Below are 27382 nucleotides of genomic sequence, written 5' to 3' on the forward strand. Positions count from 1 at the left end.
GCTTATTTTATTTATTTTTATGTGACGTTAGTCCTGTTATATAAGCTTTCCCTGTGTTATAATTATAAAGGAATGTTTGTGTGTATGTGTGTGTTTTTTTTTTCTTTTTAACTCTAAATTATTATGTTTCAAATTGGTGCTAAATTAAGAGGCAACATTAGAAATGAAGCGAAAAGACGTATTCATCTACAACGACATTATCCATTAATAAGACCTAATGTTCGACCTAGGATTATGATACCCAATAATAATAATACATTATTTATACAACATCGTTCGATATCGATTATACCTACCATTGTACGAACAACTCTTAAAGCTACTAGATTACCTTTAATTCTCACTGGAACTGCTCTTGCAGGTGCAAGTGCAGCCTCAGATAAATTCCAAGGTATAGTAATAACAATAATAATATGAATATGTATATATATATATATATGTATGTATATAATAGACTCTACCAGTTAACAAGTGTATCAAATATAGAGTTGGCAAATAAAGGGCATGAATTTATATCGGATATAAAGGGAAAGTTGAATAGTTTTGGGGAAAGTATAGAAGATATTGATATCAGGATACCAGAGATGAATATTAAACTATCAGATCTTCTTCGTGACATATTGAAAAGGGATAAATCAGTTGAAGAATCATCGTCGTTAAACCATACATACAACACAAAGGAAACATCTCAAGAGAAAGAAGGAAATATTATTCTACAACCGTTAGCAGAAACTGAGAAAAAAGAAACAGTCATAATACCACAGTCTATTGTAAAAGAAGAGGAGAAGGAAGAAGAAGAAGAAGAAGTAGTAGCAGCAGCAGTAGTAGTAGTAGAAGAAGAAGAAGAAGAAGAAGAGGAACAGGAAGAAAATGCCGCATTAAAAATGAAATATCAAGATCAACAATTCTTACTTTTGTGTAAAAAGTTTGCAAATATACGAAACACACTTTTATCAATTCATCATCCTATTATCCCTGCCATTCCGTCTATGGTTATTATTGGGTCTAGAGGTATTGATGATCAAGATAATTCATCTACCATAGTAGATTCTATATTAGGGCAACCTTTCTTATTAGCGAGGTATATATATATATATATATATATATATATATATATAAAAGCTAGCTAGTTATGTTCTATATACGTGCCATATATACTTATATCTCATATTTTAGGGAAGTTTATAACGATAATACTGTTTTTGAATTTCGATTTGTAAATGACCCAGACTTAAAAGAGCCTAGAGTAGAATTGTTATCCAGCCAACAAACAGAGGGAAAAAAGTATTTTGATTTGAAGGAAGCATCTGAGTTGATAAAACAACAAATAAATAAGAAGAAGCATGACGATATAATTAGAATATCTATTTCTGCACCTAATGTGCCTTTTCTTAATCTCTATGATTTACCCAATAACACTAACAGTAATACAACGTTATATGAAGAATATATTAAACAAAATCCTCAGGCAATAATTATGGTTGTTTGTGATACATCAATACCTTTAAAGGAAAACCCTACATTGAAAATATGTGAAAAATTTGATCCACTCGGTAGAAGAACAGTAGGGATATTAACAGCAGCAAAAAATGAAGGAATAGAAACCAAAAACAACAACACAGAGACGACATCTGCTGTCAATGAGGTTGAACAAAATCAGGAACCTGCTACCGTCGTTAGCAATAAAAATGATTATGATTTACATCTATCACGTAATTTATTATTGGGCTATATTGATACAACCATGCATTATTTTCCTAATCAAGCAGCAGATGAATACCGAGAGCAGCAGCATCATATTATTCGCCATCAAATATTTAGTATGATCGAGCAGTCTATGGGACGTTCCATCTATAGCATAGTTAATTCAGTTAAAAATGAATTAGAGGAAACTCGATATATTTTCAAAGTAGTATACAATGATCGAGAAATGACAGCTGCCTCCTATTTAACAGACACAATGAATGAGCTTAAACGTCACTTCAAAATATTTTCAAATGCTCTCGGAAAACCTCAATTACGATCTGAAGTGCGTCGTTTGCTTGTTGAACAAAATGTCCTTAATATTTGTGCTGAACAATATTGGTCAGATCCTAATATATTAAATATCACAAAGGGGTTGCCCTCATCAGATGAATTCTACTGGCCATACAAATTAGATTTAGCTGCTGCAGCTATGACTAAAAGTGGCATTGGGCGCTTAACGACTCAAGTTGTAATAGATGTGATTATGAATAATATGAAGCGTTTAGTTCAGATTGAGCCCCTTGAATTTCATCCTCATATTCAAAAGAAGATTGTAGAATATACTGGAGAAATGCTTGGGCAAAAGTTCTTATCAACAAGTGATCAAGTGGAGAATACAATTAAACCCTATAAATATGAGGTATAAATAGATAGATAAAGAGATATAAGTAATGCGACTTATTAAATGTAATAGGTTGAAGTAACTGAAGATGAATGGAAAGATGGTGTTAAAAGGACTATTAAGTTATTAGAGAAAGAACTAGGAATGTGTGAGGATATGCTCTGGACATTAAAAAAGAGTATTGGAAGAAAACGGTTACGTAGCGCAATTAGATATGTTTTGGATAATGAAAAAACAAATAACAATCAAATCAATAATAATCAACAATCACAGTTGTTATTTGAGAAGGCAAAAGAGGCTTTATTTTTACAAGATCGTGCCATGATTCTTAAATATCGATTAGCAGCTTTAAATAGTCGACAATGTAAAACTTCTGAAAATAAGCAATTTTGTCCTGAAGTCTTTTTGGATATTGTAGCAGAAAAGTTAACATATACAGTAAGATTAAATAATAATAATAATAATAACTTATTTTACTTATGAAAAAAAAAATGTCATTAGGCTGTTATGTTTATTCAAGTAGAATTATTGAATGAATTCTTTTTCAATCTCCCTGTGGATGTAATTGATGATCGTATTATGCATCCCATGTCTTCTGTAGAGATTGAAGACTTTGCTAAAGAAAATCCGTCTGTAGAAAAGCATCTGATATTGCAAGATCGTAAAAAAAAATTAGAGGAAGTAATGGATGTGTTGAATTATCTTGTAAAACGACATGAATTTCGTCGACCTTCTTCGGCATCAAAGAATACCTAGAGAATATTATATTCAATAACTTATTCCCTTTAACTATCTGTACTATACTTACTAATTATATAATACTTATTTTAAATATCATTATATATTTTAGTGTTAATTTATTTGCCGTATAATATTATACGTTTAAGCTTATACTTATTCAGATAAGTTATGCTTTAAAAACAAATTTATGTGATATTGTATACTAACATAAATAAGATCAACTTTTCTATACAATATGTATACCTTTATTTTTAAAAAGAAAATATAAATATGTATATGTTTATTATTACACTTTCAAATGTATAATGTAAATTATATATTTCAATTAGGACTAATATGTATACACTATAAAAGCTCTATGTTTATATATGCTTAATGTTTAAACTATGGTTATTAAGTTAAAGTAGATAGCTTACACTACACATTCCTTAAAGACTCTTGTAAATATTTTGTATTATCGTCATCAATCGTCATATTTAATATAGAGAATGTAAAATATGTATACACACAAGTATGGTGTATGTATATCTGATGGCATATGTCATAATAAGAATATTTCATTGAACCCTATGTACAACTTTTTTTTTTCCTCCTTTAGAACATTTCATTTTCATGGACAGGAGATGTAGAAGCTTTTTTTTTTATTATAGTGTAGCTTTGAAAAAAGAAAAAAAATATATACAAAAGGAGATAAAAAGTTAATTTTACTTGTAAACTTCATATTTATTAAGGAGATTTTTTTTTTAAAAAAAAAAAATGCATATAAATAATAAAGTAAAAATAATGCAAAAAGTTATTTTGTAAAGTAGATGAAGTTTGCTTTCTGTCATGTATTTTGATTCATCTATATATATATATAAAATACATATGATATTGTGCTATATACTTGTATTAACCATCTACTATCTTGACTTATTACATAATATTAAAAATTATTGTAGTGTATAGTATCATCATCATCTTTTTTTTTTTTTTTTTTTTTTTTTTTTTTTTTTTTTTTTTTTTTTTTGTTTCGACATGTAAAAGGAGAGGTTAATTTAGAAATGAGGGGGAAGAGGAGAAACAAAAAATGGACTTATCCTGGAGATAAAAAATATATACCAAAATCTTTTACATGTATATAAAGGAGATGAGGTATAAGAGGACAGCAGTTACATACATAGATACTTTTATTTTCGTAATAGAAAAGAACTTGAGTAATATAAGGATTAAAAAGAATTTTTCGTTCAGCTTTTAATCCTGCTGGTGCGCTTCTGTTTTTTTATATTATATGTACGAGAATCGCTAAAAAATTTAAGGGCAAATATTATATGTAATTAGATTTTGTCAATATGGAAGAAAAACTCAAAGATATACACAACAATTTATAAATGAGAATAATAAATTATAATCTAGCGCACAGATATATATAGTATATGAAACGAAGTTTATTATGTAATATATGAAAAAGTTTACTTACTTTTGTATACACGTAAATTAGATGCATTTCAAGTACACAAATAAAAAAAAAAATAATAGGAATTCTATGTGCCTAATTCATGTATATAAATACTACGAGATATTCTAAATGTAGAATTTACATTGATACACTTATGATAAAATGATACTTGTTAAATTGATAAAAGAAAAAGATACTGAGCATGCATATAAATATATATTTATATCACAAATAATGTATTTACAAATCTAGTGTATAATTATCCATTAACCATGATTAAAAAGATAACAGAAGAAATGATTTTATTTTCCTATTTTAGTGCCCCCTTACATTTCACAATAGGTAAATAAAACCTCATTTTTTTGATTTATATGATAGTCTCCGTATTTTTATTTTTATACATATACAATATCTTCCTTTTTTTTTAAAAAAAAAAATCAAAGCATAAAATAATTCTCTTTTTACTTTTTTCTTCTTATACTTTTTTTTTATTATTATTAATTTTATATACAATAGTATGTCAGCAAACGAAACATTTCATGGTTTTATTGAAACTACTACTGATGCTTTATTAATCTTTGAAGCTTGCCAAAGAGGAATGCTACCAAAAGTGACTCGTAGACTGCAAGATCGTGAAAGAAATTCTATTCGATCTGGAGCTGTTTATGTTTTTGATGAACGAGAATCAGGTATAACAAAAAAAATTATACATATTGTAAATGCATATACATAAACTTACGCGGGAAATATATATATATATATAGGTATTAGAAGATGGACTGATGGATTCATTTGGAGCCCATCTCGAATTCTCGGTAACTTTTTAATATATCGTGAGCTTGAAAGTCGCGAAACATTGCACCAACAAAGAAATAAACGCCAAAATAATAGTTCAAATAACAATAATGAATGTCAGCAACGCTCTTCTTCTGCTTATACTTTATCTAAATACAGTTCATCAGCTTATAGAGAAGAGAATATCAGTAGCAGCAGTAATAATAATCTAAATCAATTACAATGTAATGAAAAAGAAGATACTATCAATAACATTAGTACTAGTCATAGTGAACAAGCTCTGAGTAGTATGTTAAAAGAACAAAATCGTTATCATCGTCAACATATTTCAAAATCTAATCTTAATAGCAGAGAACGTTGTTTGATAGGATCCTTAACCGATACCTACAGATTTAAAAAGGATGGGTTGATTAAAAAGACCATTAGCATTCATATTAATGGAACCACACAACATCTAATTAATTATTATACAACATCTGATGTCCTTGATATAGTTAAAGAGTTAGTAACACCGTCATCTATTCCCAAGTTATCATCTCTTCAAATAGCACCCGAGTTGATCTTGAAGCAAAGCTTTAGAGTTCAACCATCAGTTGAATATGCAGAACATCAACAGTTTATGATTATGAAAAATCGTAATGGCCATAAGAAGAAGAGGCCTAGCCTATCTCCTTCATCATCCAGCTCAACTATGTCTTCCTCATCATCATTTAGTAACTTAATTCTCAATGGTCCAAATTCTCGTAAAAGATTTGCTTTAGGTCAATATTCAAGTCATGAAGGTTATTATCAGCCAAGAGTTAACCATAATTATGATGATGCTTATCTTGGTAATATTTTTTATTACATATACATATAAATAGATATGTATATATTTTCATAAAAGTACTAAAAAAAAGACGGGGCAAATATTATTAAATTATAGCAATAGAACATTCACGTAAACTTGCTAATTTTGAGCCTAATGGAATTGAAAATAACAATAAACCACATATAAAATCAAAGATTGAAACTATTACGCATATGGAAGACTCTAGAAGACGAGGTTCTCTTGGACCATATCATTCAACTGCTGCTCATTTGACACATCAACTTACTATACCTATGGACACTAATCATAATTTTCATCCTTTGTATTATGATGAACAAGATAATAAGCGTCTATCAAATCAAAATACTTTACCCTATCATCATAACTTTATGAGGTAGTTGTAGCATATAAAAGCATGAAAAAAAAAAAATAAGACCATTAATTCTCATTCTATTATTTAGCGAGAGTAGTGTTCGAGAAAACCCAGTATCCGAAACGGGTTCTTCTCCTCAAAATAATAAATCACCTTCTACTATTATCAGTTACAATAATGTATTGTCTACTACTGCTACTACTACTAATGATGGCAACCAGCATACCGCATATAACAATGCATTAGGCGCATTAGTTCATCATCATTCAACAAAGGATAATGATACTTCTTCAAACTATTATCCTTTATTACAACAACAAAACAAAAACAATATCACATTACCTTTACTCCCTTCTCCTTCAAGCCTAGAAGGTTAAAAAGAGGTTTTATCTTAATGAAAAAAAAAATCAAACAATAATCACCTTTTACAATAATAAACTGTTACTCCTTCCGTTCTTTTAATAACAAAAAAACATATTTCTAACCGAATCTATAAATACAATTCTTTATTCCCTTTGATTCATATATACTATATAATAATAAACATATATGTATATTCTTAATTTTAATTTTATAGTTTTTGTTTTATATGTACAACAACACTACTATATGCTTTTGAAGTTAAATAGGGCAATGAAAGACCTCTGTTCATTAAAGCTGTTCCAGATATAATGCCTGTAAATACAGGAATGAGAGGATCATCACTCCAAATTCTTACATCATACATGGCGATCGCAATCAAGCGACGTAATCGAATAGGTCGCAAGGGAAACCAAAAGGGGCTTGTTTGTCTAAATGCTAATATAACTGATTCATCACCCATTTGAGTTGTTGTTTGAGTAATGCAACAAGAGACATTGTTCATAGTTGGTATTACTAGCCAATCCAAATTGCCCTTTTGTAAAACATGTCTAATGCTTTTATACAGCACAATCCAGCGTCTATATGTTTCAAATTCATCTGTATTTAATTTATTAAGGTTAGATCCAATGCCAAGAGCGCCCATGAAAGAGACATGAAATCGATAGGGAATAGGAATGATGGTATGAGGATCATCATTAGGGGAATCTGTCACCCAGCAGCTCATCATATTAGGTGGCATAATTAAAGATGCTCCATGTTGGATCAGAAGTCGTGCATCTGGTCGAGTATTATCACTGGGCCAGCAAGATTGTACACGCTTTAGAATTGACAAATCAGCTCGACCCCCACCACTACAACATGATTCTATCTTAATTGGGTGATTGGACCGTAGTTTTACTTGCTCAATCAAGTAATGAAATGATTTTACATGATTAATCCAAACTATTTTCCCCAGTTCTGGAGATCCTCCTGCCTCAGATATAGGTCGATTCATATCCCATTTAATATAATCTACACCTACTTCATTCACAATTGCTACAATTGACTCTAAAAGGTATTGCTGCACTTCTGGCTTACAGATGTTCAATACAAGCTGGTTCCTAGCTTCATGTCGTGTTCGTTCGGGATAAAAGTAAACCCAGTCAGGATGTTTTCGATAAAGATTAGAATTTGGATTTACCATTTCAGGCTCAAACCAAAGACCAAACTGCATTCCCAAGTTGTGAACATGATCTGCTAATGGTCTTAAACCAAGCGGAAACTTTAATTTATCTACAAACCAATCTCCTAATCCTGCTTTGTCTGAGTGTCGTCCATGAAACCAGCCGTCATCGACAACAAACAGCTCTATTCCTAATGCAGCAGCTTTTTCCGCCATCTTTTTCTGATTTGCGTATCCAACTTGGAATCCAAAAGCCTCCTATCCGTTATATAACACAGGTGCAATTAATTCGTCATCAAAGATCGAATCCACTTTTTTCTTACCATCGGTATTTTTACTATCTCGAATATGATTTGTTAGTGATAGACGTGCGCCTGATAGACCCTCTGAAGTAAAACCAGCAACGAAAACAGGCAACTCAAGACTAGGATGATCTTGTGATAAAATAAAGCCAAAGTCACGATCATGCATTCCACCTGTAATGGTTGTTTGATTCTCGATATCAGTATGTATCTCAATTTCCCAATTTCCACTCCAACCTAGTGTACCAAAATAAGTTTCATTTATATCTGGATCCCTGATGGCAAAATAAGGGTATACCTGTGCTGATGGGATTCCACGAGTTGATTGAAGAAGATGCGATGTTCCAGGTTGAATTGAATGTTTCTGAACCTGCGTCTCACTTGACCAAGCACCTGCTAATGTGACCAATTCACGTTGTCTACCTAACGGGGGAGGAGGAATATGCCAAGCTGCAGTTTGTGCCTTCGAAATCCTAAAAGACTCATTTTCTGTTATCTTGGCCAAGTTCTCTAGCACTGTATGACGAAGGATTAGGTTGTTTTTTACATCTAACTTATAATGAAGTCTTACTTCAAGTGATTTATGAACTTTGTCTTTTAAAGTGATGATGAGTTCTTGTGAATCATTAATGATGGCATCTGTATATATAAGGTCTAATTCACGTGTACCATTATCGAATTCGATTCTCAAAACATCAGGTCCATAACGAAGACCACCAAAAACCGGAAATTCTTCTGGAGCAGAAGTTATAGCAGGGTCCTGTGAACTTCTTTCTCGAGGAAGTTTTACGGGAAGCTCAACATCGTTTAATGTCAAGAGACGAGGACCCCAATAAAGATTTAAAACTGTTTTTGTCTTGATGTCAACACCAATGACATAAGTGGACTGGTGTGTTGTTAAATACCAAACAAGCTCTGTTGGATGAGCTTGAATTCCTGGTTTTATTAAAAGCATTTTCTTTTACTTTTGTGTTAAAAAAAAAAGTTCACAGCGAAAAAAAAAAACATATAGATATTTATAGCTTATAAAATCATGCAAATTTATTGTGTTACGTTGTCTTTTTTAAAGGGGGCATTAATTCATATCCTTGCTCTACTTGATTCAAAATAGCTGTACTATTTCTTCTTGTAGTCCACTTGTGAACTAAATCATTTGTTTTGCTCTGAATAGTTCCTACTATATTACTGCTTTGATTATAATGATTACTAAATAAAAGCTCATTGCTGTTAAACATCTTATTATATGCTTCAGGTAAAAGCTTTGGCCAGTCTACAAATTTAGTCCCATTTTGTTGAATAAATAGCCAACAAGTAAGAAAGACGGTGAAGGAGAATGAAAGCATTGATATATAAGCTAATGATGAGTCACCAAAAAAGTAAAAAAGATATTGATTCGGTGAAAATAATAATGCAAAGAATAATGCAAGTGATGCTAAACAATAGAATGGAATTAATTTGATAATCCAAAATGAACCATTTGATTTGAAAGGACTTGTTATATGTGATGATGTCATGACTTTATATTTTCCAAGTATTAAGTCTATACCGTCTTGTCTTGATCCATCTAAATAATTATTCTTTATGTATCGCATAACTGAATTATTAAAATCATGTAGAAGCCCAAGCCGGGTACGTTTACCAGTCCTTGTAAAATCAGTTTTTAAAGCGCCTGTACCAGAATATGGGACACTTAAGGCATCAGCATTATCAGCCCAAACTATAGAATACCTACTATTTTAGCCGTATATCATTTATATCTCTGTTTTATACCATACCAATTTTGAATATTTGCATAAACTGCTCATCATTTTCAATAACTTCTGTTGATTGTAAAATACCCATTTCACGTAACTGTCTATTTAGGACCCATCTACCCAATGTGCTTTGAACTACATTTGTTCTATCTAAACAATCCATGCAATTTGTACGTACTACTGATATTTGTCTTCTTTTCAATTTGGGTTCAGACATTGAATTATAAAGACAATATCCTTGTTCCCTTAAATCGGGTTCCAACTGATCAACTAGTAATTGAACTCGATTCCATCTCATTTTACAACATTCTCGATGAAAATCAAAATGAATATATTTTAAATTTGGATTAGCAAGTTTCTGTACTATAGTAGCAAATAGTTGGCCTATAGGAAGTTCATACCCCTTTGAATTAACAAGATTAACAAGTATTTGTGGCCCATAATGCTTAATTTGTTGATCAAAATGTAACCTAGAAGTGTTCAAAACCTTATCATCATTTAGATCTGCATTCATCCATAATTTTGGTGTATAGCGTGTATTGGGTATTTGACCCCATATCGCTGGTATACTGCCACGAGTTTGAATAAAAGAAGCACAAATAGAATTAGTTTGCACAAGTGATTTTGAAGGATCACAGAATAAAAGTTGCTCTGTTTCTACAAAATTAGAAGCAAAACCAAATTCATCTAACCCACGACTAAAATAACGTGTACCAGCACGCTCTTGACTACGTCGACTTATTAAAGCAAAAGTTACTGCTCTATTATTGATAACAGTAGGAATAATTGATACAACTATAGACATATTAAATCAAAAATTCAAGTCTTTATACATATATATGTATATATAAAATGTCTCTCTTTCTTCCTTACATCCTTGTATGACAGGTAATATAAAAGAACTAAACTATATAAATTGAAAATATATTTGTATTTATAGTGAAATATACATAATATAAAAATACAAGTACTTACATCTCTTTGTATCTTTGAATTAACAGTTGCAGCTATTAATTTCTCATTTAAATATCTATTCCAATAAAATCTTGTATCTGCCTATTAAATAAGGGTAAGTTAAATAGTATCATCTTTACTATCCAACTTACATGTCTCCAACTATTATCCATTTCCAGTTGCTTTTGAATAGGTAAAGTAATAGGATATTTATAAGAAAAATAAAAATTATTTTGCTTCAAATGATTTTCTATTAATTGAATGTATCTTTGCTCATCATCTAATTGCTCATTTGTGAGTCCATAATTATCTTGTCGTGAAAGAGGCAAAGTTTGGAAAGCTGTTGCACGTAATATATCTGCTCCATGCATAAGTGTACCAATTCTATGACAATTCGTTATTACAATCATATATTCCCCTATTTACAAAGTTAAAATAAAGAATAATTTTCTTATCGTATATATTATATTGATAATACCTGCTTGAAGTCTTATGAATCCCAATATACCATAAACTATCATTTCTTTCTCTATCTTTGCGTTTTGTATTTGTGGAGCTTATTTTTAAGTATTAGTAAATGAAGACAAATGTATATGAATTTAATTTATAAATACATATATTTATATATGCATATATATTTACCATTAAGTTGTATTTCACCAGAATTCCTATACACTGTTAGTGTTTCTAGTTGATGTATCATAGTCGACGATTCTTTTTTGGCTGGTTCTATTAATGGTGTAAAGTGGTATGTTTCATTAGTTATGCATCTACATGTGAACATGATATAATCAGATAAACATATAAAACAAAAAAAGACTCTATAATGTTTAGTTCTTACAATTCAAGCTGTTCATATATCATTTTATATATTAATAAAAGAGAATATTTGTGTATGAAGTATAATGAGCCTTGTCAATTTTATTGTAACAGTTTTTTTTTTGACTTATAAGGCGATCTGAGATTAAATTTTTAAAAGGAAATTTGATTACCTCCAACATATTTCTATAAATTGTAATAAGTTTGGGGACCTATATTTTAAAAGCCTTTTCTTGACATTGGGTTAAATTTTCAGTCAATATTCTTCTTTTAATAGTACTGATGAAGAAAATGGCAGAGAAAGAATAAAAATGTAATAATAAACAAAGGCTTCTAAACTACTGTTTCTTATAGCATTTAAAATAACGAATTTTACGATTATCCATACTAGCTTTAATAACATGAATGATATAATTCTTTTCTTCACTAATTATGATAGAATAGCCACTTGGAAATAATTGGTAGTATTATAATTAAATATGCATTTACACATAAATCCTAAATTTCACTAACTTTACAGCATAATAAAGCATATAACGGAAATGATTATAATTGGAATAGCTACATACATATACAAATAATACTATATCTTATTTTAAACAGTGAATTTTACACCATTGTCATTAATTTCATATAATTTGGTCTATTATAATCAGAGTTAAAGGATAATGTTATACGTTTAACAATAATAGTTATTATCACATAATATCATCTTAATGAAGACTCTATTTTAGAAGAGATACTATTAATGATTAGTAATAAATGCTTCCTCAAATCATATTTAGTTACTTTTAATTCTTAGTAAATGAATTCTATAGGATCTACACTATTTATATTCCTCCAGTTATTGGCTAAACTTGATAATAAATAAATAGTGTCCAAGAATTCGTAAAGATAGAATATGTATATTGCACGATGAGCTTAATGCTACAATATAGCTTATACAAATATGAAGCAATATGTATATGTTGAGGCTGTTTATTCATTATAAAGTAGAAGAAAGATAGCGATAAAATCATTTTCAAAAAGAATGAGCTAACGTCTATTGAGTATATAAATAGTGCTTGAATTAAAGAAGAATGTAGAATTTTATAGGCTTTCTCTTATATGACGTGCAAATGTTTCCTATGTTTAAGAGTTTATTTCGTTAAATATATAAAACGACTTATATCTTCTGTTTAGGATAACGCTTTAAAGTTGTTTACATTCAAAATAATTTGATATTATTGATTTTTATATACAGCTCATTTGTTATTTGATTCATCTTATTATAAATATAGTCTATTACTTATTCTATCATACTTACTATTATTCGATTAGATAAGGAGTACTACATCCTCAAAGCATAGCAAATTCAATAGTCCTTTGTACCCTTTTAATAAAAAAAAATAGTGCTCTCAATTAATACCTTTCCTTAAAACAATGAGAATAAGCAAGCATATAAGATGCTCGAAACTAGTTAAGAATTTTGACTTATTACTGTAATGAATATTGCTTTCTTTAGCCGTCTATTCATAACAATTCATATCCCATCATGATGTACTATAAACAAGCAAAGTTTATTCTCATATAATAAAGGTTAAAAATCTTGATAAAGTTATCTATCCATATAATTTTTTCGTAAATAATCAGTAAATATACATAGATAGTATACATATTTTGTAGAAGAGAATAATGTGGAATTAGTATCTATACGTGCTAATGTATATAATAAAATAGGTATTTATTTTACTTAATAAGAAGAATAATTTCTCAAGTAGTTTGCATAAACTTTAGAATTATTATTATTATTATTATTGTTATTGCTAGTTGTCTGCATTGCTAAATAAGCGGCTCTTTTGGGCACCATAACGTAAGTTTCATATACTTGTCGATCAATACTTATTGTTTCAATAGCATTAGGATATTTATCTAATTCATTTTTATGAACATGGTTCAAATATTGCTGAAATTCAGGGAAATTTATATTGCTTTTCTCTTCTTCTGACGTAAGTGTCGTTATATTTGGTATAGTAAGCTTCTCGATATTCTTAAACTGTTGAGTGTATCTATAGAAAAACTGTTTGTTAAGCTCCATCATAAAAATATCAAAAAAGGAAAAAAAAAACCTTTTGTATTCTTTATATTCTGCAGGAGTTATATTTGGATCCAAGTTACGTTGCGTGATGCTTTCAATAGTCCGTGAAGGTAATATTTCATTACCATTGGTTATATTGCTCTTTTTATCTGCTTTTTCTTCATTTTTATCTTCTTTATTAAATGATAATATTGTAGTTGTGGCTGTATTATTATTAATTGCCGCAGTAGTCTTTATCATGGCCCTAACAGTAAATGGGCTCATATCCAATGCTTCTGCTTTAGTTAACCTTGAAACAAATAATTAAAATAAATTGTCTATCAATGTATATAAATATATATATGTATGTGTGTATAATGTATTTACTCTCTTATTTCTTTTGAATGAGCAGATATTTTAACTGGTCTATATTTAAGTGTTCCATTCATATTAAATGTAAAGAGACTATCTAAACTTGTATAGTGTTCATGATTATAATATTCAACCCAATAGCCTTGATATAAATCACTAGCATCTGGGTTATAAGCAGGTACTTGAAACTGTTTAGGTATCTTGAATAAATCTAAATCTTGATTATCATCTATCTTGTCCTCTAACACTTCTTTTTTATACCAATAGCGATAACTAAAATAAAGTAAGTCTAAATATACATAAAATATAATACATATATTTATATATTTTTACATACTCTCTACGCTCTGCCTTTTCTAACGGATGTTGATTATGCAAGTGATAATCAGAGCTTAGTTCCCAAAGCATAGGTTGTCCATCTCGAGTAACAAAGTTACCCAGAAACAAATTAATAGCATCTTGTTTATCAGCATCTATATACAAATATATATTATTAGTTACCATTTACATATATATATATATATATATGCATGTCACAATAAGGAATCCTTACCTGAAAAAGCATTGGCATAGAAACGTCGTATAGATTCAATCATATCTCGAGGATGACTTGTCCATTGATTAATTTTTCGATATGTCTCCATAGTATTCACAAGATGTGACCCACCATACTGTAAAGCAATTGTATCTCCATGATCATGGTACATTTCTGTAAAGATATTAACTGCATCTGAATCAAAATCAATTTTAGGCGACGCAATCACTCCTAATGCATATAGCTGATGCCCTAAAGCACATTTTCCCATTAAAAACTGAGCTGCATTTGTACGATCAAGACAGTCAATGCAATTTGTTCTTAACACACCATGCTGTCTTGACTGTCTTAATTTGATTTTATCTGATTGAATTCCACTATGAAAGAATCCTGTAGCATCCATTGTTTCCTCTGCAATCTTCTCTAAATAGCCAATTACGTCTTGATCATGACTTGTTTGAATATATATATATAGAGGAACATATTATTATTATTATTTTTACGCTGCTGGGTTTAACGTTTATACCTTTTAAAAGCTCTTGACATATCCCAAGCAATGTATTTAATCTTTTTGTCTTCTGGTAAGAATTGATTTAAATAAGATATTGCTTCCTCAAACTCCTTTCCTAATATGGATTCTCTTTTTGTTTTTTCCTTTTGTTTAATTAAATTTAAAACAATGCAAGGTGTACCGTATCGTTGAAATAAGTTTTCAAAATGAAGCGCTGCTGCTGAAAAAAAGGGATCCACAACATTTACTATTCAAAAGAAAACATTAGTTCATACCATCCACACACACACATACATATATATATATATATACATATTTTGTATATCTACATTCAATAGGTGGTTTGGGTGACATATTAGTGGTATCCTGAGACCAAATGAGTGGAATAGAGCCTCTATGCTGTACATATGATGTATATCGTGGGTTCCCATAAAGATAATCTGTTGAATGGAATGAAGTTGTTGCCATATCTGCAACAATTTGCTCTGTTTCTACATCATTTGCAACGAACCCCTTTTTTTTTTTCAATTATGAATTATGAATTCAAATTATTATATTACATAGACCAATAAAGTATACCTTATCATTTACACCACGTTTAAGAAATCGAGCTCCAGCAAAATAACGAGATCTCCTAGCAATCAGTGTAACTACAATACTTCTGCCAAATACTGAGATTTCTATTAATGATAAAATAATTCGGGAAAAAAAAAAGAAATTAAATGAAGCTACTATTAAAGCAAATACTATTTAGTACTTTACTTGCTTGATCTATAAATCCATATATTAAAGGTAAAATCCATCCTGAACGACTATTTAAATTCTTAAATCCAGAACTTAATAAATAATGATTCCAAACAAACATGTCATTATGTAATAATCCGGGAGTATCATCATTTTTATTAGTTGTTGTTAATGGTGGTTGTGTCATATTATTTTGAAGTGAGTTAGTAATATCATATGTATATGAAAAATAGAAATTCTTGGCCAGATCAATATTTTGAAATGTGGCTACATAACGTGCTTCATCTGAATTTTTATCAATCTTGATCTTCGTTGCTGCTGTCTCTCCAGGATTAATGGGGACTAACCTTGTTTCATCGATATGGTATATGTAATGTCCACCCAAGATAGCTACTCGTCGGCGCTTGGTTATAAAAATCATGTACCAGCCCTGAGTGAATCGTACGAAGCCAACGATACCATAAATACGCATTGGTGATAACTGAAGTCCTCCTACACTTAAATTACCATCTTCAATCATTTTAAGAAGACGTGTCATCTCTTGTTCTGTGTAGAGCACATCGTCTTCAATTACAACAAGCTCTGTAGGGTTTGTACGATGAATTTGAAGGACGCGATATCGTTGTTTCGATTCATTTGTGCCAACAAGATAATATCTCTATATCATACACAAAAAGTTATTATATATGCATAATACCCCTCTTTATCTCTCTCCTCTTTTTCAAATACATATATTTATATATATATAAATATGTATTTTAGTTATCAATTACAGTTTTAGTTTCATAAAGTTGAAATTGACACATTGCAAAACGTGGATGAGCCCAATTAAGTGTTTCTTTTTTTCGATCTTCAGTCGAAGAATGAAGAGAAGATAAATTAGGAACATTTGCTGCTGGACCCTCATTGACGTTACCATTTAATGTCTCAAGTTCCTCTTTTATTGGTAGTTTATTTGTCATTTCAGCAGTCAGATATTGATTGTTTAAGCATTCTTGATTATCATTAAAAATCTGAACATCTTGATTCATGGTAAAAAAAAAAAAAAAATAAAGTAAAAAATAAAATAAAAAATAAAATAAAATAAAGACTTTGACAATTAAATGCGAAAAAAAAAATACGACACAGAAATATAATATTTATATAAATATATAATAACTTCTTCATACGTGAATAGGCTATATGATACAGTTTAGTTTTATTATACATCTATAATAAAATTATTTTTATGAAAGCACTATACGATCTTATAAAATAATCCTTTATTTCGTTAATATTATATTCTTAATATATCTATTTTGCTTCCTCAACATCCTCGGGCTTGCTTTCGGCCTTATCAGTTTCTAAAAAAAATAAAAAATAAAAAAAAAATAAATATTAGTATATTAATTTAATCCAAAAATCACTAAAATCACTATATTTCTTATTTACCGTCCTGCAAGTCAGAAGTCCACAAGGTCAAGTTGTCTCTTAACAATTGCATGATAAGAGTAGAATCCTTGTAAGATTCTTCGGAGAGGGTATCAAGTTCAGCAATAGCATCATCGAATGCTTGCTTAGCAAGATGACAAGCACGATCAGGAGAGTTAAGGATTTCGTAATAGAAGACAGAGAAGTTAAGAGCAAGACCAAGACGAATAGGATGAGTAGGAGCCAATTCAGTTTGGGCAATATCAGTAGCCTTCTTGTAAGCATCATGTGCTTCGGTGGCAGCACTCTTACGAGCATCACCAATAAGGAATTCGGCAAGATAACGATGGTAGTCACCCTTCATCTTGAAATAAAAGACCTTGGATTCACCACCTTGAGCATTAGGGATTAAATCTTCGGATAATACGTTCAAAATATCTGAACAAACTTCTTGAAGTTCACTTTCGATCTTTTGACGATAAGCTTTGATCTTTTCAACTTGAGCGGTGTTACCCTTGCTTTCTTCCTTTTGCTCAATAGAAGAAACAATTCTCCATGAGGCACGACGAGCACCAATAACATTCTTATAAGCAACGGACAAAAGGTTACGTTCTTCAACAGTCAATTCATTACCCATCTAAAAATAAAATAAAATAAATATATAATAAGTTTACATAAATCTAATATTTATATATAATATGTTTATTATACCTTAGCAACGTCCTTGGTGAATTGAACCATTTCTTTTTTTTTTTTTTAAATGACACGTATTTAATTAAAACATATATTCACAATATAACAAAAAAAAAGTGCTTACCGTCATAACGCTCGGCTTGCTCGGCAAGCTTAGCCATATAAACATTATTTTCGCGTTCCTATTTAATACAAAATAAAACAGGAGTGAATAAATTCTATTATTTTCTTAACATTTAGGGACATCTCGACAAAAAAAAAAAAAAAAAAAAAAAAAAAAAAAAAAAAAAGATGAAAGTTAAATTGAAGAGAAAGTAAAGGTAGATTTCTTTTTTTTTAAAAAAAAAAATAACAAAATGTATTTCTCTCTCCTCTCATTTTTTTTTTTTATTCTTTCTTCTTTTTGTCTATTGTTGCCCAAACAGTATAATATCACTTACAGTAGTCATGTTTTATTTAAAAAAAAAAAATAAAATACTTTGAAAAAAAAAAAAAAAAAGATAATAAAAATTTATTTATTTAGGTTTATTTATTGGTGAAAAAAAAATCTTTTTTTCTATTGGTGGTATTAAATACAAAGAATCGAAAAGAACAAAAAACACGTCCTTATATGCCCACCGCTTGTAATAAAGGAATTTTAAAAAAAATTACCCTTCATCAGCGCAACCATAAAGAAAACCGCCGCTCTTTAGAAGATGTATAAATTGTATTGAATACATTTTGGATATATTCAAGCAGAATAAGATGTAATTGTAATTGACATCTTCAATTGACTGTACAAATAGTTAATTTCATTTTAATGTCCTCGATTTAAAAAGAGCAAATTTTTATTGGGGGAATATTACGTAAATAAAAAAACAAAGAAAGTCTTTCGTTGTCAAATTAACATCGTGCTGCTATTACTAAATATAAAAATTAATATTCAAGAGATCTTCTTGTTAAACTTAATAGACATGTTAGTAAATAATATTAAAGAATTAAATACTATTTTACACCTCAATAGGCAATAATAACAGTTTCTGAGCATTATTTATCATATAACCACTTGGTCAATAAATTCTAAATATACTCTACATGCATTGTAGTGAACCTTTTCCAATAACTATCATTTCCATCTTAATCTCTTTCTTTCAGAATATGTAAACACATATACATGTATACACATATATATTTTTTTTAAAAAAAAATGCGGTTATTTTATTATTAGAAACGAAAAAAATCTACCAAAACACATATATGCGTTCTCCAATAATGAAGAAATATATTGCTTAACGGTAAGACTTTTGGTAACGGGCACGAGCACCTGGACCACCGAACTATATTAAAAAAATAAAATAAAATGTAAGTATAATTCAAAGGTACTTCAATTGATCAGTTTATGTGCATTACCTTCTTGGGTTCACAACGACGGGGATCGGCAACGAGAAGGGTACGATCGTATTGAACAAGGATTTCCTTGATTTCCTTCTTAGCAGCCTCATCGACGAACTTTTGGTAGAAAGCGACAATGGCCTTGGCAAGAGCTTGACGAATAGCATAGACTTGAGAAGTGTGACCTATAGAAAGTAGTCGATTTAATTGAAAGATCATCAAAAATTATCATCATGCATCTCTGTTACTTACCACCACCATTGACACGAATTCTAATATCAGCACCAGCGAAACGTTCTTCACCCAAAAGAAGGATAACTTCATAAACCTTGAACTTCAAAATCTCAGGTTCGAGGAGTTCGAGAGGAGAACCATTGATGCGAATGAGACCACGTCCACGCTTGCAGTGAGCAACAGCAGTGGCGGTTTTCTACAAGTAATGCAAAATGTCGAGTTTAGTATTTATTTTATTTTATTTTTTTTCGTTCCATTTAAATTCATTTCAAAAATTGCTGATTTTTTTTTTTTTTTGTCCATCATTGCTAATTTGGAATTGTTGAACTCACCTTACGGCCGAATGTCTGTACAGCTTCCATTTTCGGTACTATCAATCAAAAAAAATAATGAATGGTTTAGTATTCAATTTGATGTTATATAAAATGGATGGATTCTTGTTTTTTTCTTTACCTTTAGGTTGAGAGAAGGAAACAAAACCTCTGTGTGGAGGAAATCTGCTTTTGATTATTGTCGCACTCTCACATCATCTAATTCACGCACACATACACAATTGTTACTCCCGTCCCTACTACACAGAGAGAAAAAAAAAAAAAAAAACGCGGAATTGAAGTAATAGTTCGGCCCGAACACCAGCGGAATTATTATTTTATTTATTTATTTATTTATTTTTTTCATGATTTAGTTAATAAAATAAAGTAAAACGACCTAAATGAATGCATAATAATAAATTTTACTGTATTATCCGGACCAGCTCAAAAAATAAAAGAAAAGAGACTAAAAAATACTATAAAGAGATAGAAAAAGAAAAGCGAAAGGAGGAAGAAAGAGTAATTTCAAATATGAATAGAAAAAAGAAAAGAAACTATTCTATCTGCATAAGAAGAGGTGGAGGTGGAGTAAGATTAATTTTATTACAGATACGGGTTTTATGAAAACTTTTTCAAGATAGGGGTAAGATGTTTCCATTTTTCTTTTAAAAAAAAAGATATTGCGAATACGTTTTTGACGGAGGGGGGAGGGGGAGTGACTGGAAGAAGTATGTAGTCGATTCCGCTTTGTAAACTCGATGCTTATGGTTATTACGAGGGAGGGAATTTTTAATATGTATGATTTTGACGGGGTCACGTCAAGGAGGAGAGGTGAAATCCTCACTTGAGAAGAGTGTAGGTTATGCGGTGGTAGGGGTACATGGAATGGGGGGTTGGTGATTAAAACCAAGTTATACTGAGCATTCTGACCTTGGAGTAAACTTTTTCAAATTTTGGATCTCTTACCAGGTGTCGATAAGTTAAGGGCATTTTTTTTTAGAGAGAAAGAAAAAGTAGTTAATTAAGTGTTATTATTCAGTTTTGAGAAGGATATGGAGTTCATTAATAAGAAGGGTGGAAGGGGGATTAGTATTCATTGTATTACAGAGAGTAGTGTGCAGTTTGTAAGCATGCATTTGTTTAGTACAAGGGAACCATTTGAATCGCGTTGAGGAAGAGACCCGTATCTATAAAGTGGAGATTATTTTATTGCAGTGAGGACAGCTAATTTTCTTTTTGTTTGCTGTAAAAGCTATTAAGTGATTTTCACTTGAAAGTATGAAGGTAGTACTGCCGTTGATGGTTTTTTTTAAAAGAACTTTGATTAGGATCTAATTTGAAGTAAATACTTAGAATTGTAGAGTTAGTAGAGGTTATAATATGAAGTGCTTGACAAAAAAAGATAATTTATTTCATGTAAAATGATACAAATCGTTGGACTAATAAACTAATTGCAGGAATTTTATTTTCTTTATGAGAGACTGGTCAAGGAAAAAAGAAGGCAGATCAGCAATGATGAATAAATGGTATATAGAGACACTTGATGGAGCATTTACGGGTAAAGTTATCATTTGGATAATAACAACACGACTGATGAATATCACCAGGAAGATAACCAAGACTCCAAAGAAGGGCAGTAAACTGAAATCGATTCGGAATTGATAATGCTACAAAGACGAGCAAAGCTGTTTTGTAAGAATTGTTGATGAAACTACTTGAGAGTTCAACGATCTAAAGTATTTAATACTGGAATACAGAAGTGCCAGAGGAGGTACTCTGTAAGTTTATACCAATGGGAACGGCCGATAGAAGTCTAGATATGTATCAATAGACGTTGTAATAAAGTATCTTTAGATAGTTCCAGTGAGCGAAGGAGGAACTTTGCTTGCAAAATTGAACATAGTTATTTTATATCATAAAATACAGTTAGAATTTTAATTCGCGACATTAATTCAATAGAACAAATTCAAACTTTTCTTTTTTTTTTTTTGAAATGTCTGTCTCAACTCTATATACAATATGCTTCAATTATATTAAAAATCATACAAAAGACATATCTTCACTTGAAGGTATTCCATTCAGCCCAGTAGTAGAAAGTCTTTTAGATTTTTTATTTAAATCTAAAATTCCATTAAATTCATCTATTCTATCTATTATTTCACAATCTCATGCCCAAGAATTGAGGAAAGCAGATCTTGACTGGACCTATTTGAATCTATCACAAGCTTTCACCATATCTGCTATAGCTTCCCTCAAAACAGTATCTGATTGCTTTCCTAAATTTATTACATGTCTCAATCTGAGCAACTGTCATATTCAGGACACACATATTCCTCTTTTACGTGCCTTTATTAATCTAAAAATATTGGATTTAACCGACAATGTAGACATTACAGATCATACTATGATACATATTGCTAATATGGCTACTCATAATATCATCAATAAGGATACCTTCATTGGATTACCATTTTTAGAAGAGATTTATTTAACCCGTCTACCGCTAATAACCGATAAAAGTTTAAAGTATATACCAAAGGTTACGAATCTTCTATTTATTGATCTATCTTATACAAATGTTATACAAGAAGTTGCTTGTCATTATTTATCTATAAAAGGATTTAAAAGGATCAGTAGTTTAAGGGAAAATAAAGTTGCTTGTTATCAAACAAAGATAAGGCAGAATCCAAAACTGCATGAGTTTATCAAAGAAATTACAGTAGTTGATTTTGCTGATGGTGATAGTAAACAGTGGCAGAGACAAATCAAGCCAACTCAACAGCAAATAGCAAAAAGTGAAAACAGACACTATTTACTATGTTTTGCAAGAGATGAAGTTAAATACAATTCTGCACCATCATTATCCATGACAAACAACAGAAAGGCCTCGACTCAGCAGCGACAATTAGAAGGAATAATGAATAGTAGAAAAGTCATTGTTAAAAACGAAAATTGGATTTAAATGATTTTCTAGCCAGTTTTGATTGAAGAAAGTACTTTCACTGTATCATTTTCAGAGTTTATAGTGTGTAAATTGGGAAGCAATGAGCCTTTTTCGATGACTAATGAATAAGAGACTTGTGGGAAGAGAGAAAAGAAAAAAAAAGGCCATAATCTATAAAGCTCTTTCATTTTTCTATCTTCCTATATTACCACTACTATAAGGAATTTGAAGTAGCTATTTATTCAAATAAAATTCAAAGTTTGTCTTGTAAAAGGACACCCTATAAAAAAGGACTGGCCTTATATTAAAGAGTGACAAAGTTTGAGAGTATGAGTAATAATATAAGCATACATCATCTTATTCTTTTCTATTCAATTATTTTATTTTATTTATGATAGATAGAAATCGCTCTATGTTATTATTATAATAAATCTTCTATATGGTATTCTGACTATTATAATATTCCCCGTTTTTCCCAATATCATTTTTACAATAATCATCCATATTAACCAGTGCAGCCTTTCCATCACCTTCACATGCAAGTTCCTTATTAGAAAGTATAATCTGTCTATAAATACGTTCCAAAGCAGGCATCTCAGGTCGATGTTGAAAAGCTATATATATAGAATTAGACTTATGTAAATTAAAAGACATCAATAAATATGTTCACTATATATATATATATTACCCAAGATAGCAGCATTTACTTCTGTAGCTAAAGAATCTCGTCTTGAAATATTCATCAAATAAGCTACTGGACTACAATAGGGATCAGGGTAAGCTAATAATGAAAATATTTCCTATTTTATAGATTTAAATAAATAAATAAACTTCCTTTTATGATGTTTTTTTTTTTTTTTTTTTACCACGAGACTAGATCTTGTTTTTTCCCGAGTATCGTGGCGATATTCTTCTTGTAATTTTTGTCCATAACGCATAACAAGTCTTAATGAGTTTGCAGTATGATTACTATTACTAGTATTATCATTTGCTAAAGAAGAATCTTCCTTGAATATAGTATTATTATTTGTTATGCTTGATCTTCTTGTCCATATATGACCATTCATAGATTCAGTTAATGATGATATAGTTTCATTATTATTCTTATTGTTAGATTCATTACCATCCACTTCCATCATATCACCATTTGTACGATTTTGGGGCGTCTCTGTACTATTTGAAGGTGATAATGATGCAGCAATGGCGGCATAACTTAAACGACGTTTTCCATTACTTGAAGAAGCCGAATTGGAAGGGATAGGATGATTATTAATGGTAATAGGTTTAGAGTATGTTTGCTTATCTATGTCTAATGATGAGTTATCATTTATTGATGATCTTGACTCAGACCCCAACAGTACTGAATTAGTTTTTAACCTTCTTGTCTTACTACATTCACAATATTCACGCATCATTTCAATGAATTTGCCGCATTTTAATGCAAGTTGTAATTCCTGTCCACGTCCTTCTTCTTGTAAGACACCAGGAAAATATTTATTGATCAGTTCGATTGCCTCATCAATATTACCATGTATAATAGCTGAACGAATCACTATAATAGAACATAAGTTACATATTAGTAATATACTATACTATACTATAGTATCATTACATTGTCTTTCTTCCATATCTTTTTCACTTTCTTTTGATATCTCTTTATTGTCAGAGGATAAAAAGAGCTCCTGACCAGAAACATGACCGACGTTCTGTACAACTGCTTTTGCAGTACCAGTATAACCATGATGGATTAAATAGGATAAAATCAACTGATCCATGACTTCTTTAGAATATGTTTTTATTTCAATTTTTGTTGTATCAATTATATTATCACTTTTTGTAGTTATTTCATTGATAAACTTCAATTGCTGATCCTAATAAAAATAAATAAATAAATAAAGTCCAAAGAAAGAAAAAATACAAGTCAATATTGTCATTCTTCTTTCAAAAAAAAAAAAAAAAAAAAAAGCCAAGATAAAATCTTATTTTACTCTGATATATTGTTCTATATCAAATACGAATTTTTCATGTCCAAAATTAACTGTCACTTGTTCACCAGGAGTGCGTAAACCAACGGCAGGAAACATTGGTTTATTCAAATTTATCTTTGTAAATGCATTACCGAGGAATTTACCATTTTTTGTATAAAAAGCTGAATTATCAGCAAAATTAACACCACATCCAATTACATCTCCTGTTGTAAAGCATGGCCCATAAACTTTACCAGAACCGGAACCTGCGAATGAATGTCCATCATCTCCATGATAACCCCAAGAATCAGGATCCCATCCTTTATGTATACATTTTAGTATTTTTTTTTATATGTTAGTTTGATAAGCTAGCTTACCTGGGAGCCTTTCAAGTTTATTGGTCGCAGCACAAAATCCAATTCCTATATATCCATCATCACCTTTTGAAATAACTCTCATCTCAAAGTAAAATAATCCACATTGAGGCCTCATAGGAAAATTAGCCCTAGCTAATGCAGCATGTGTTTCTTGTTTTCCAGGACCTAATATACATATACTTTCATGTTATTTTATGCAAAAAAAAAAAAAAAAAAAAAAAAAAAAAAAAAAAAAAAATAGAATAGAAAATTCTTTTAAAAAATACATAAAAAGAAAACCCTACCAATATATGTTAAATCCAACCCATTACTACCCACTTCTATATTCTTTGACTTGTCTTTTGGATTCCAGCAAGTAGGCAAAAGTAAGTCGAGTTCACTCCATTGCTCTTCTTCTGAACGTGTTATAATAGATTTGTGATTATTTGTTGACGAGAAATGGGTATTGTTATTCATCAAAGATTTAACATCATGCTTGGTTTGATAATATTCGTATTGTTCTTTGATTAGTTTTCCATAAAGTGTTTGCTTTAAATAACTGGGGAATCTAGGCGGAATTAAAGAACGTTGGATGGAGTTATGGCTACCAGATGAACGCCTATGTTGATTTGGTGGTCTAGTTTGTAAATGACCTGTAGAATGTAATTCAGGAAAGGCTGTATTATATGTAGGTGTTAATGAAGCCATTATTATATATTTTGTTTTTGTGTATAGTTGAATTGACAAAATAATAATTTGAAAATAAATAAGTAAAATAAAGCAAAAATATGTTAATGTATGCGTAAATACAAATACAGTCTGTCGGGGAAAAATTGTCGTCTATTTAGAAAATTTTACTCATTTCTTAAGACATGAGAATATGATTGCTTAATCCTCTTCTTTTTATTGAATGTCAGCGATTTTTTTTTTTATTATTATTATTATTGTTATTATTATTATTTATTTACTTCAATAAGCCTATTTTTATACGCATATATAATTGATTTCCAATGCGGAGAATAGAGTGAAAGGAAAGAGAAATCATATTTCTTATTCTATATTATCATGTATAAATAAGCAGTTCAAATGGCAAAGTGGGGTTTATAAGAATTAATTAAGGCATTTGATTATGAAATAAGAAATATGATTACTTATCTAGAGAGTTTGTACATGCTCATAAAGATGATATCGCTTAAGATAAAGTATCTAAATTATTATAAAAAAAAAAACTCCCCCATTTTAGTCATCGGAATTTGCAGTCATTAGAGTGCATGTAGTAAAGTTAAAGAGAGACAGATGCTCGATACAATAGAAGTTTTTGAAAGTGGCTGATGATGCCCAGTTACTCATAGTCTCAATATCTTCCTGAGTGAGACCAGCCCAAAGAACTAGAGGTGAAGCAATTTATCAGATCAAGGCTTTTTGCTCCACTGTAGATAGAGAGAACAAACAATAAATTCAAACACTCAGAGATAAATATGGATGTAAAGAGTTGATGAAATGATATATAACTCTAAAGTTGAAGTGTTTTATCATGATAGATTAAGTAAGCACCCACACGATAAAGACGAAACTCCATAACGATTTTAACAACGAAGGATTTAAAGATACAATTACAAGTATGCTTTTCTTTAACGTAGTGTATTTGAAGGGATATAACAGAATGATCATCAAAAGTAATGACGAAAGCTGGAGGAATACGATATAGATAAGAGGGTCGAAAGAAGCAGGTAACTCTAAGAAGAAATGCTAACTTGGTTTATAGTAGTAAGGAAAAAAAAGATAGTTGTGGAGGGCAATGATGAGTCCGTAAAACAAACAGCTGAAATAAGAAAAAAATTGCCCGAAGCAAAAGTAAACAATGAAATAACACATGCTTATGAGCAACTCAACAAACTTAACGAAAAGCAATTTGTTTGAGTTGTTAGAAGAACTTCTCACTCTTGTTAAGTAAATAGTCATTACCACTGATTTGATGGAAAAAAAACGCTGAAGTTA

At 30.2% G+C, this 27382-nt stretch overlaps 9 protein-coding genes across 9 annotated transcripts; 3 read left to right on the plus strand and 6 right to left on the minus strand.

Annotated features, from left to right (window-relative positions):
• The first annotated feature begins 45 nt into the window (after positions 1-45).
• On the plus strand, positions 46-3341 carry BX663DRAFT_447586 (uncharacterized protein). The gene is made up of 5 exons (XM_051523698.1): positions 46-391; positions 487-1081; positions 1177-2386; positions 2441-2806; positions 2870-3341. The coding sequence occupies exons 1-5, from the start codon at positions 124-126 to the stop codon at positions 3122-3124; spliced, it is 2694 nt and encodes an 897-aa protein (XP_051387365.1). The 5' UTR covers positions 46-123; the 3' UTR covers positions 3125-3341.
• A 1723-nt stretch (positions 3342-5064) lies between these two features.
• BX663DRAFT_548428 (Gti1/Pac2 family-domain-containing protein) lies at positions 5065-6903 on the plus strand (the record flags this gene model as incomplete). The annotated part of the gene is made up of 4 exons (XM_051531078.1): positions 5065-5236; positions 5312-6172; positions 6268-6547; positions 6615-6903. The coding sequence occupies 4 exons, from the start codon at positions 5065-5067 to the stop codon at positions 6901-6903; spliced, it is 1602 nt and encodes a 533-aa protein (XP_051387366.1).
• A 194-nt stretch (positions 6904-7097) lies between these two features.
• Positions 7098-9308, minus strand: BX663DRAFT_529074 (alpha-galactosidase; the record flags this gene model as incomplete). Its single annotated transcript, XM_051530215.1, has 2 exons — positions 7098-8309; positions 8364-9308. 2 exons carry the CDS (start codon positions 9306-9308, stop codon positions 7098-7100), a joined length of 2157 nt encoding a protein of 718 aa, XP_051387367.1.
• A 69-nt stretch (positions 9309-9377) lies between these two features.
• On the minus strand, positions 9378-11963 carry BX663DRAFT_136748 (SacI homology domain-containing protein). Its single transcript, XM_051521552.1, has 8 exons — positions 11903-11963; positions 11704-11831; positions 11540-11617; positions 11214-11479; positions 11083-11163; positions 10981-11014; positions 10129-10902; positions 9378-10070 (listed from the first exon to the last, which is right to left on the minus strand). The coding sequence occupies exons 1-8, from the start codon at positions 11923-11925 to the stop codon at positions 9403-9405; spliced, it is 2052 nt and encodes a 683-aa protein (XP_051387368.1). The 5' UTR covers positions 11926-11963; the 3' UTR covers positions 9378-9402.
• A 2356-nt stretch (positions 11964-14319) lies between these two features.
• BX663DRAFT_426312 (SacI homology domain-containing protein) lies at positions 14320-16904 on the minus strand (the record flags this gene model as incomplete). Its single annotated transcript, XM_051522534.1, has 8 exons — positions 14320-14547; positions 14642-14781; positions 14862-15295; positions 15370-15601; positions 15684-15867; positions 15934-16034; positions 16117-16756; positions 16872-16904. 8 exons carry the CDS (start codon positions 16902-16904, stop codon positions 14320-14322), a joined length of 1992 nt encoding a protein of 663 aa, XP_051387369.1.
• Positions 16905-17274: 370 nt separating this feature from the next.
• Positions 17275-18694, minus strand: BX663DRAFT_534545 (14-3-3 family protein epsilon). The gene is made up of 5 exons (XM_051530575.1): positions 18642-18694; positions 18326-18383; positions 18220-18251; positions 17530-18145; positions 17275-17441 (listed from the first exon to the last, which is right to left on the minus strand). Exons 1-5 carry the CDS (start codon positions 18648-18650, stop codon positions 17392-17394), a joined length of 765 nt encoding a protein of 254 aa, XP_051387370.1. The 5' UTR covers positions 18651-18694; the 3' UTR covers positions 17275-17391.
• Positions 18695-19469: 775 nt separating this feature from the next.
• On the minus strand, positions 19470-20168 carry BX663DRAFT_426346 (40S ribosomal protein S16; the record flags this gene model as incomplete). Its single annotated transcript, XM_051522537.1, has 4 exons — positions 19470-19517; positions 19591-19757; positions 19825-20002; positions 20139-20168. The coding sequence occupies 4 exons, from the start codon at positions 20166-20168 to the stop codon at positions 19470-19472; spliced, it is 423 nt and encodes a 140-aa protein (XP_051387371.1).
• Positions 20169-22099: 1931 nt separating this feature from the next.
• BX663DRAFT_466022 (uncharacterized protein) lies at positions 22100-23292 on the plus strand. Its single transcript, XM_051524049.1, has one exon. The coding sequence runs from the start codon at positions 22111-22113 to the stop codon at positions 23077-23079; it is 969 nt and encodes a 322-aa protein (XP_051387372.1). The 5' UTR covers positions 22100-22110; the 3' UTR covers positions 23080-23292.
• A 129-nt stretch (positions 23293-23421) lies between these two features.
• BX663DRAFT_495737 (uncharacterized protein) lies at positions 23422-26491 on the minus strand. The gene is made up of 8 exons (XM_051525684.1): positions 26353-26491; positions 25690-26283; positions 25406-25570; positions 25050-25348; positions 24674-24932; positions 23928-24613; positions 23750-23861; positions 23422-23694 (listed from the first exon to the last, which is right to left on the minus strand). The coding sequence occupies exons 2-8, from the start codon at positions 26090-26092 to the stop codon at positions 23690-23692; spliced, it is 1929 nt and encodes a 642-aa protein (XP_051387373.1). The 5' UTR covers positions 26093-26283; positions 26353-26491; the 3' UTR covers positions 23422-23689.
• Positions 26492-27382: the final 891 nt, after the last annotated feature.

The sequence above is a fragment of the Cokeromyces recurvatus genome (genome assembly GCF_025118155.1).
Source record: "Cokeromyces recurvatus strain NRRL 2243 chromosome Unknown BX663scaffold_2, whole genome shotgun sequence".
Taxonomy (NCBI): domain Eukaryota; kingdom Fungi; phylum Mucoromycota; class Mucoromycetes; order Mucorales; family Mucoraceae; genus Cokeromyces; species Cokeromyces recurvatus.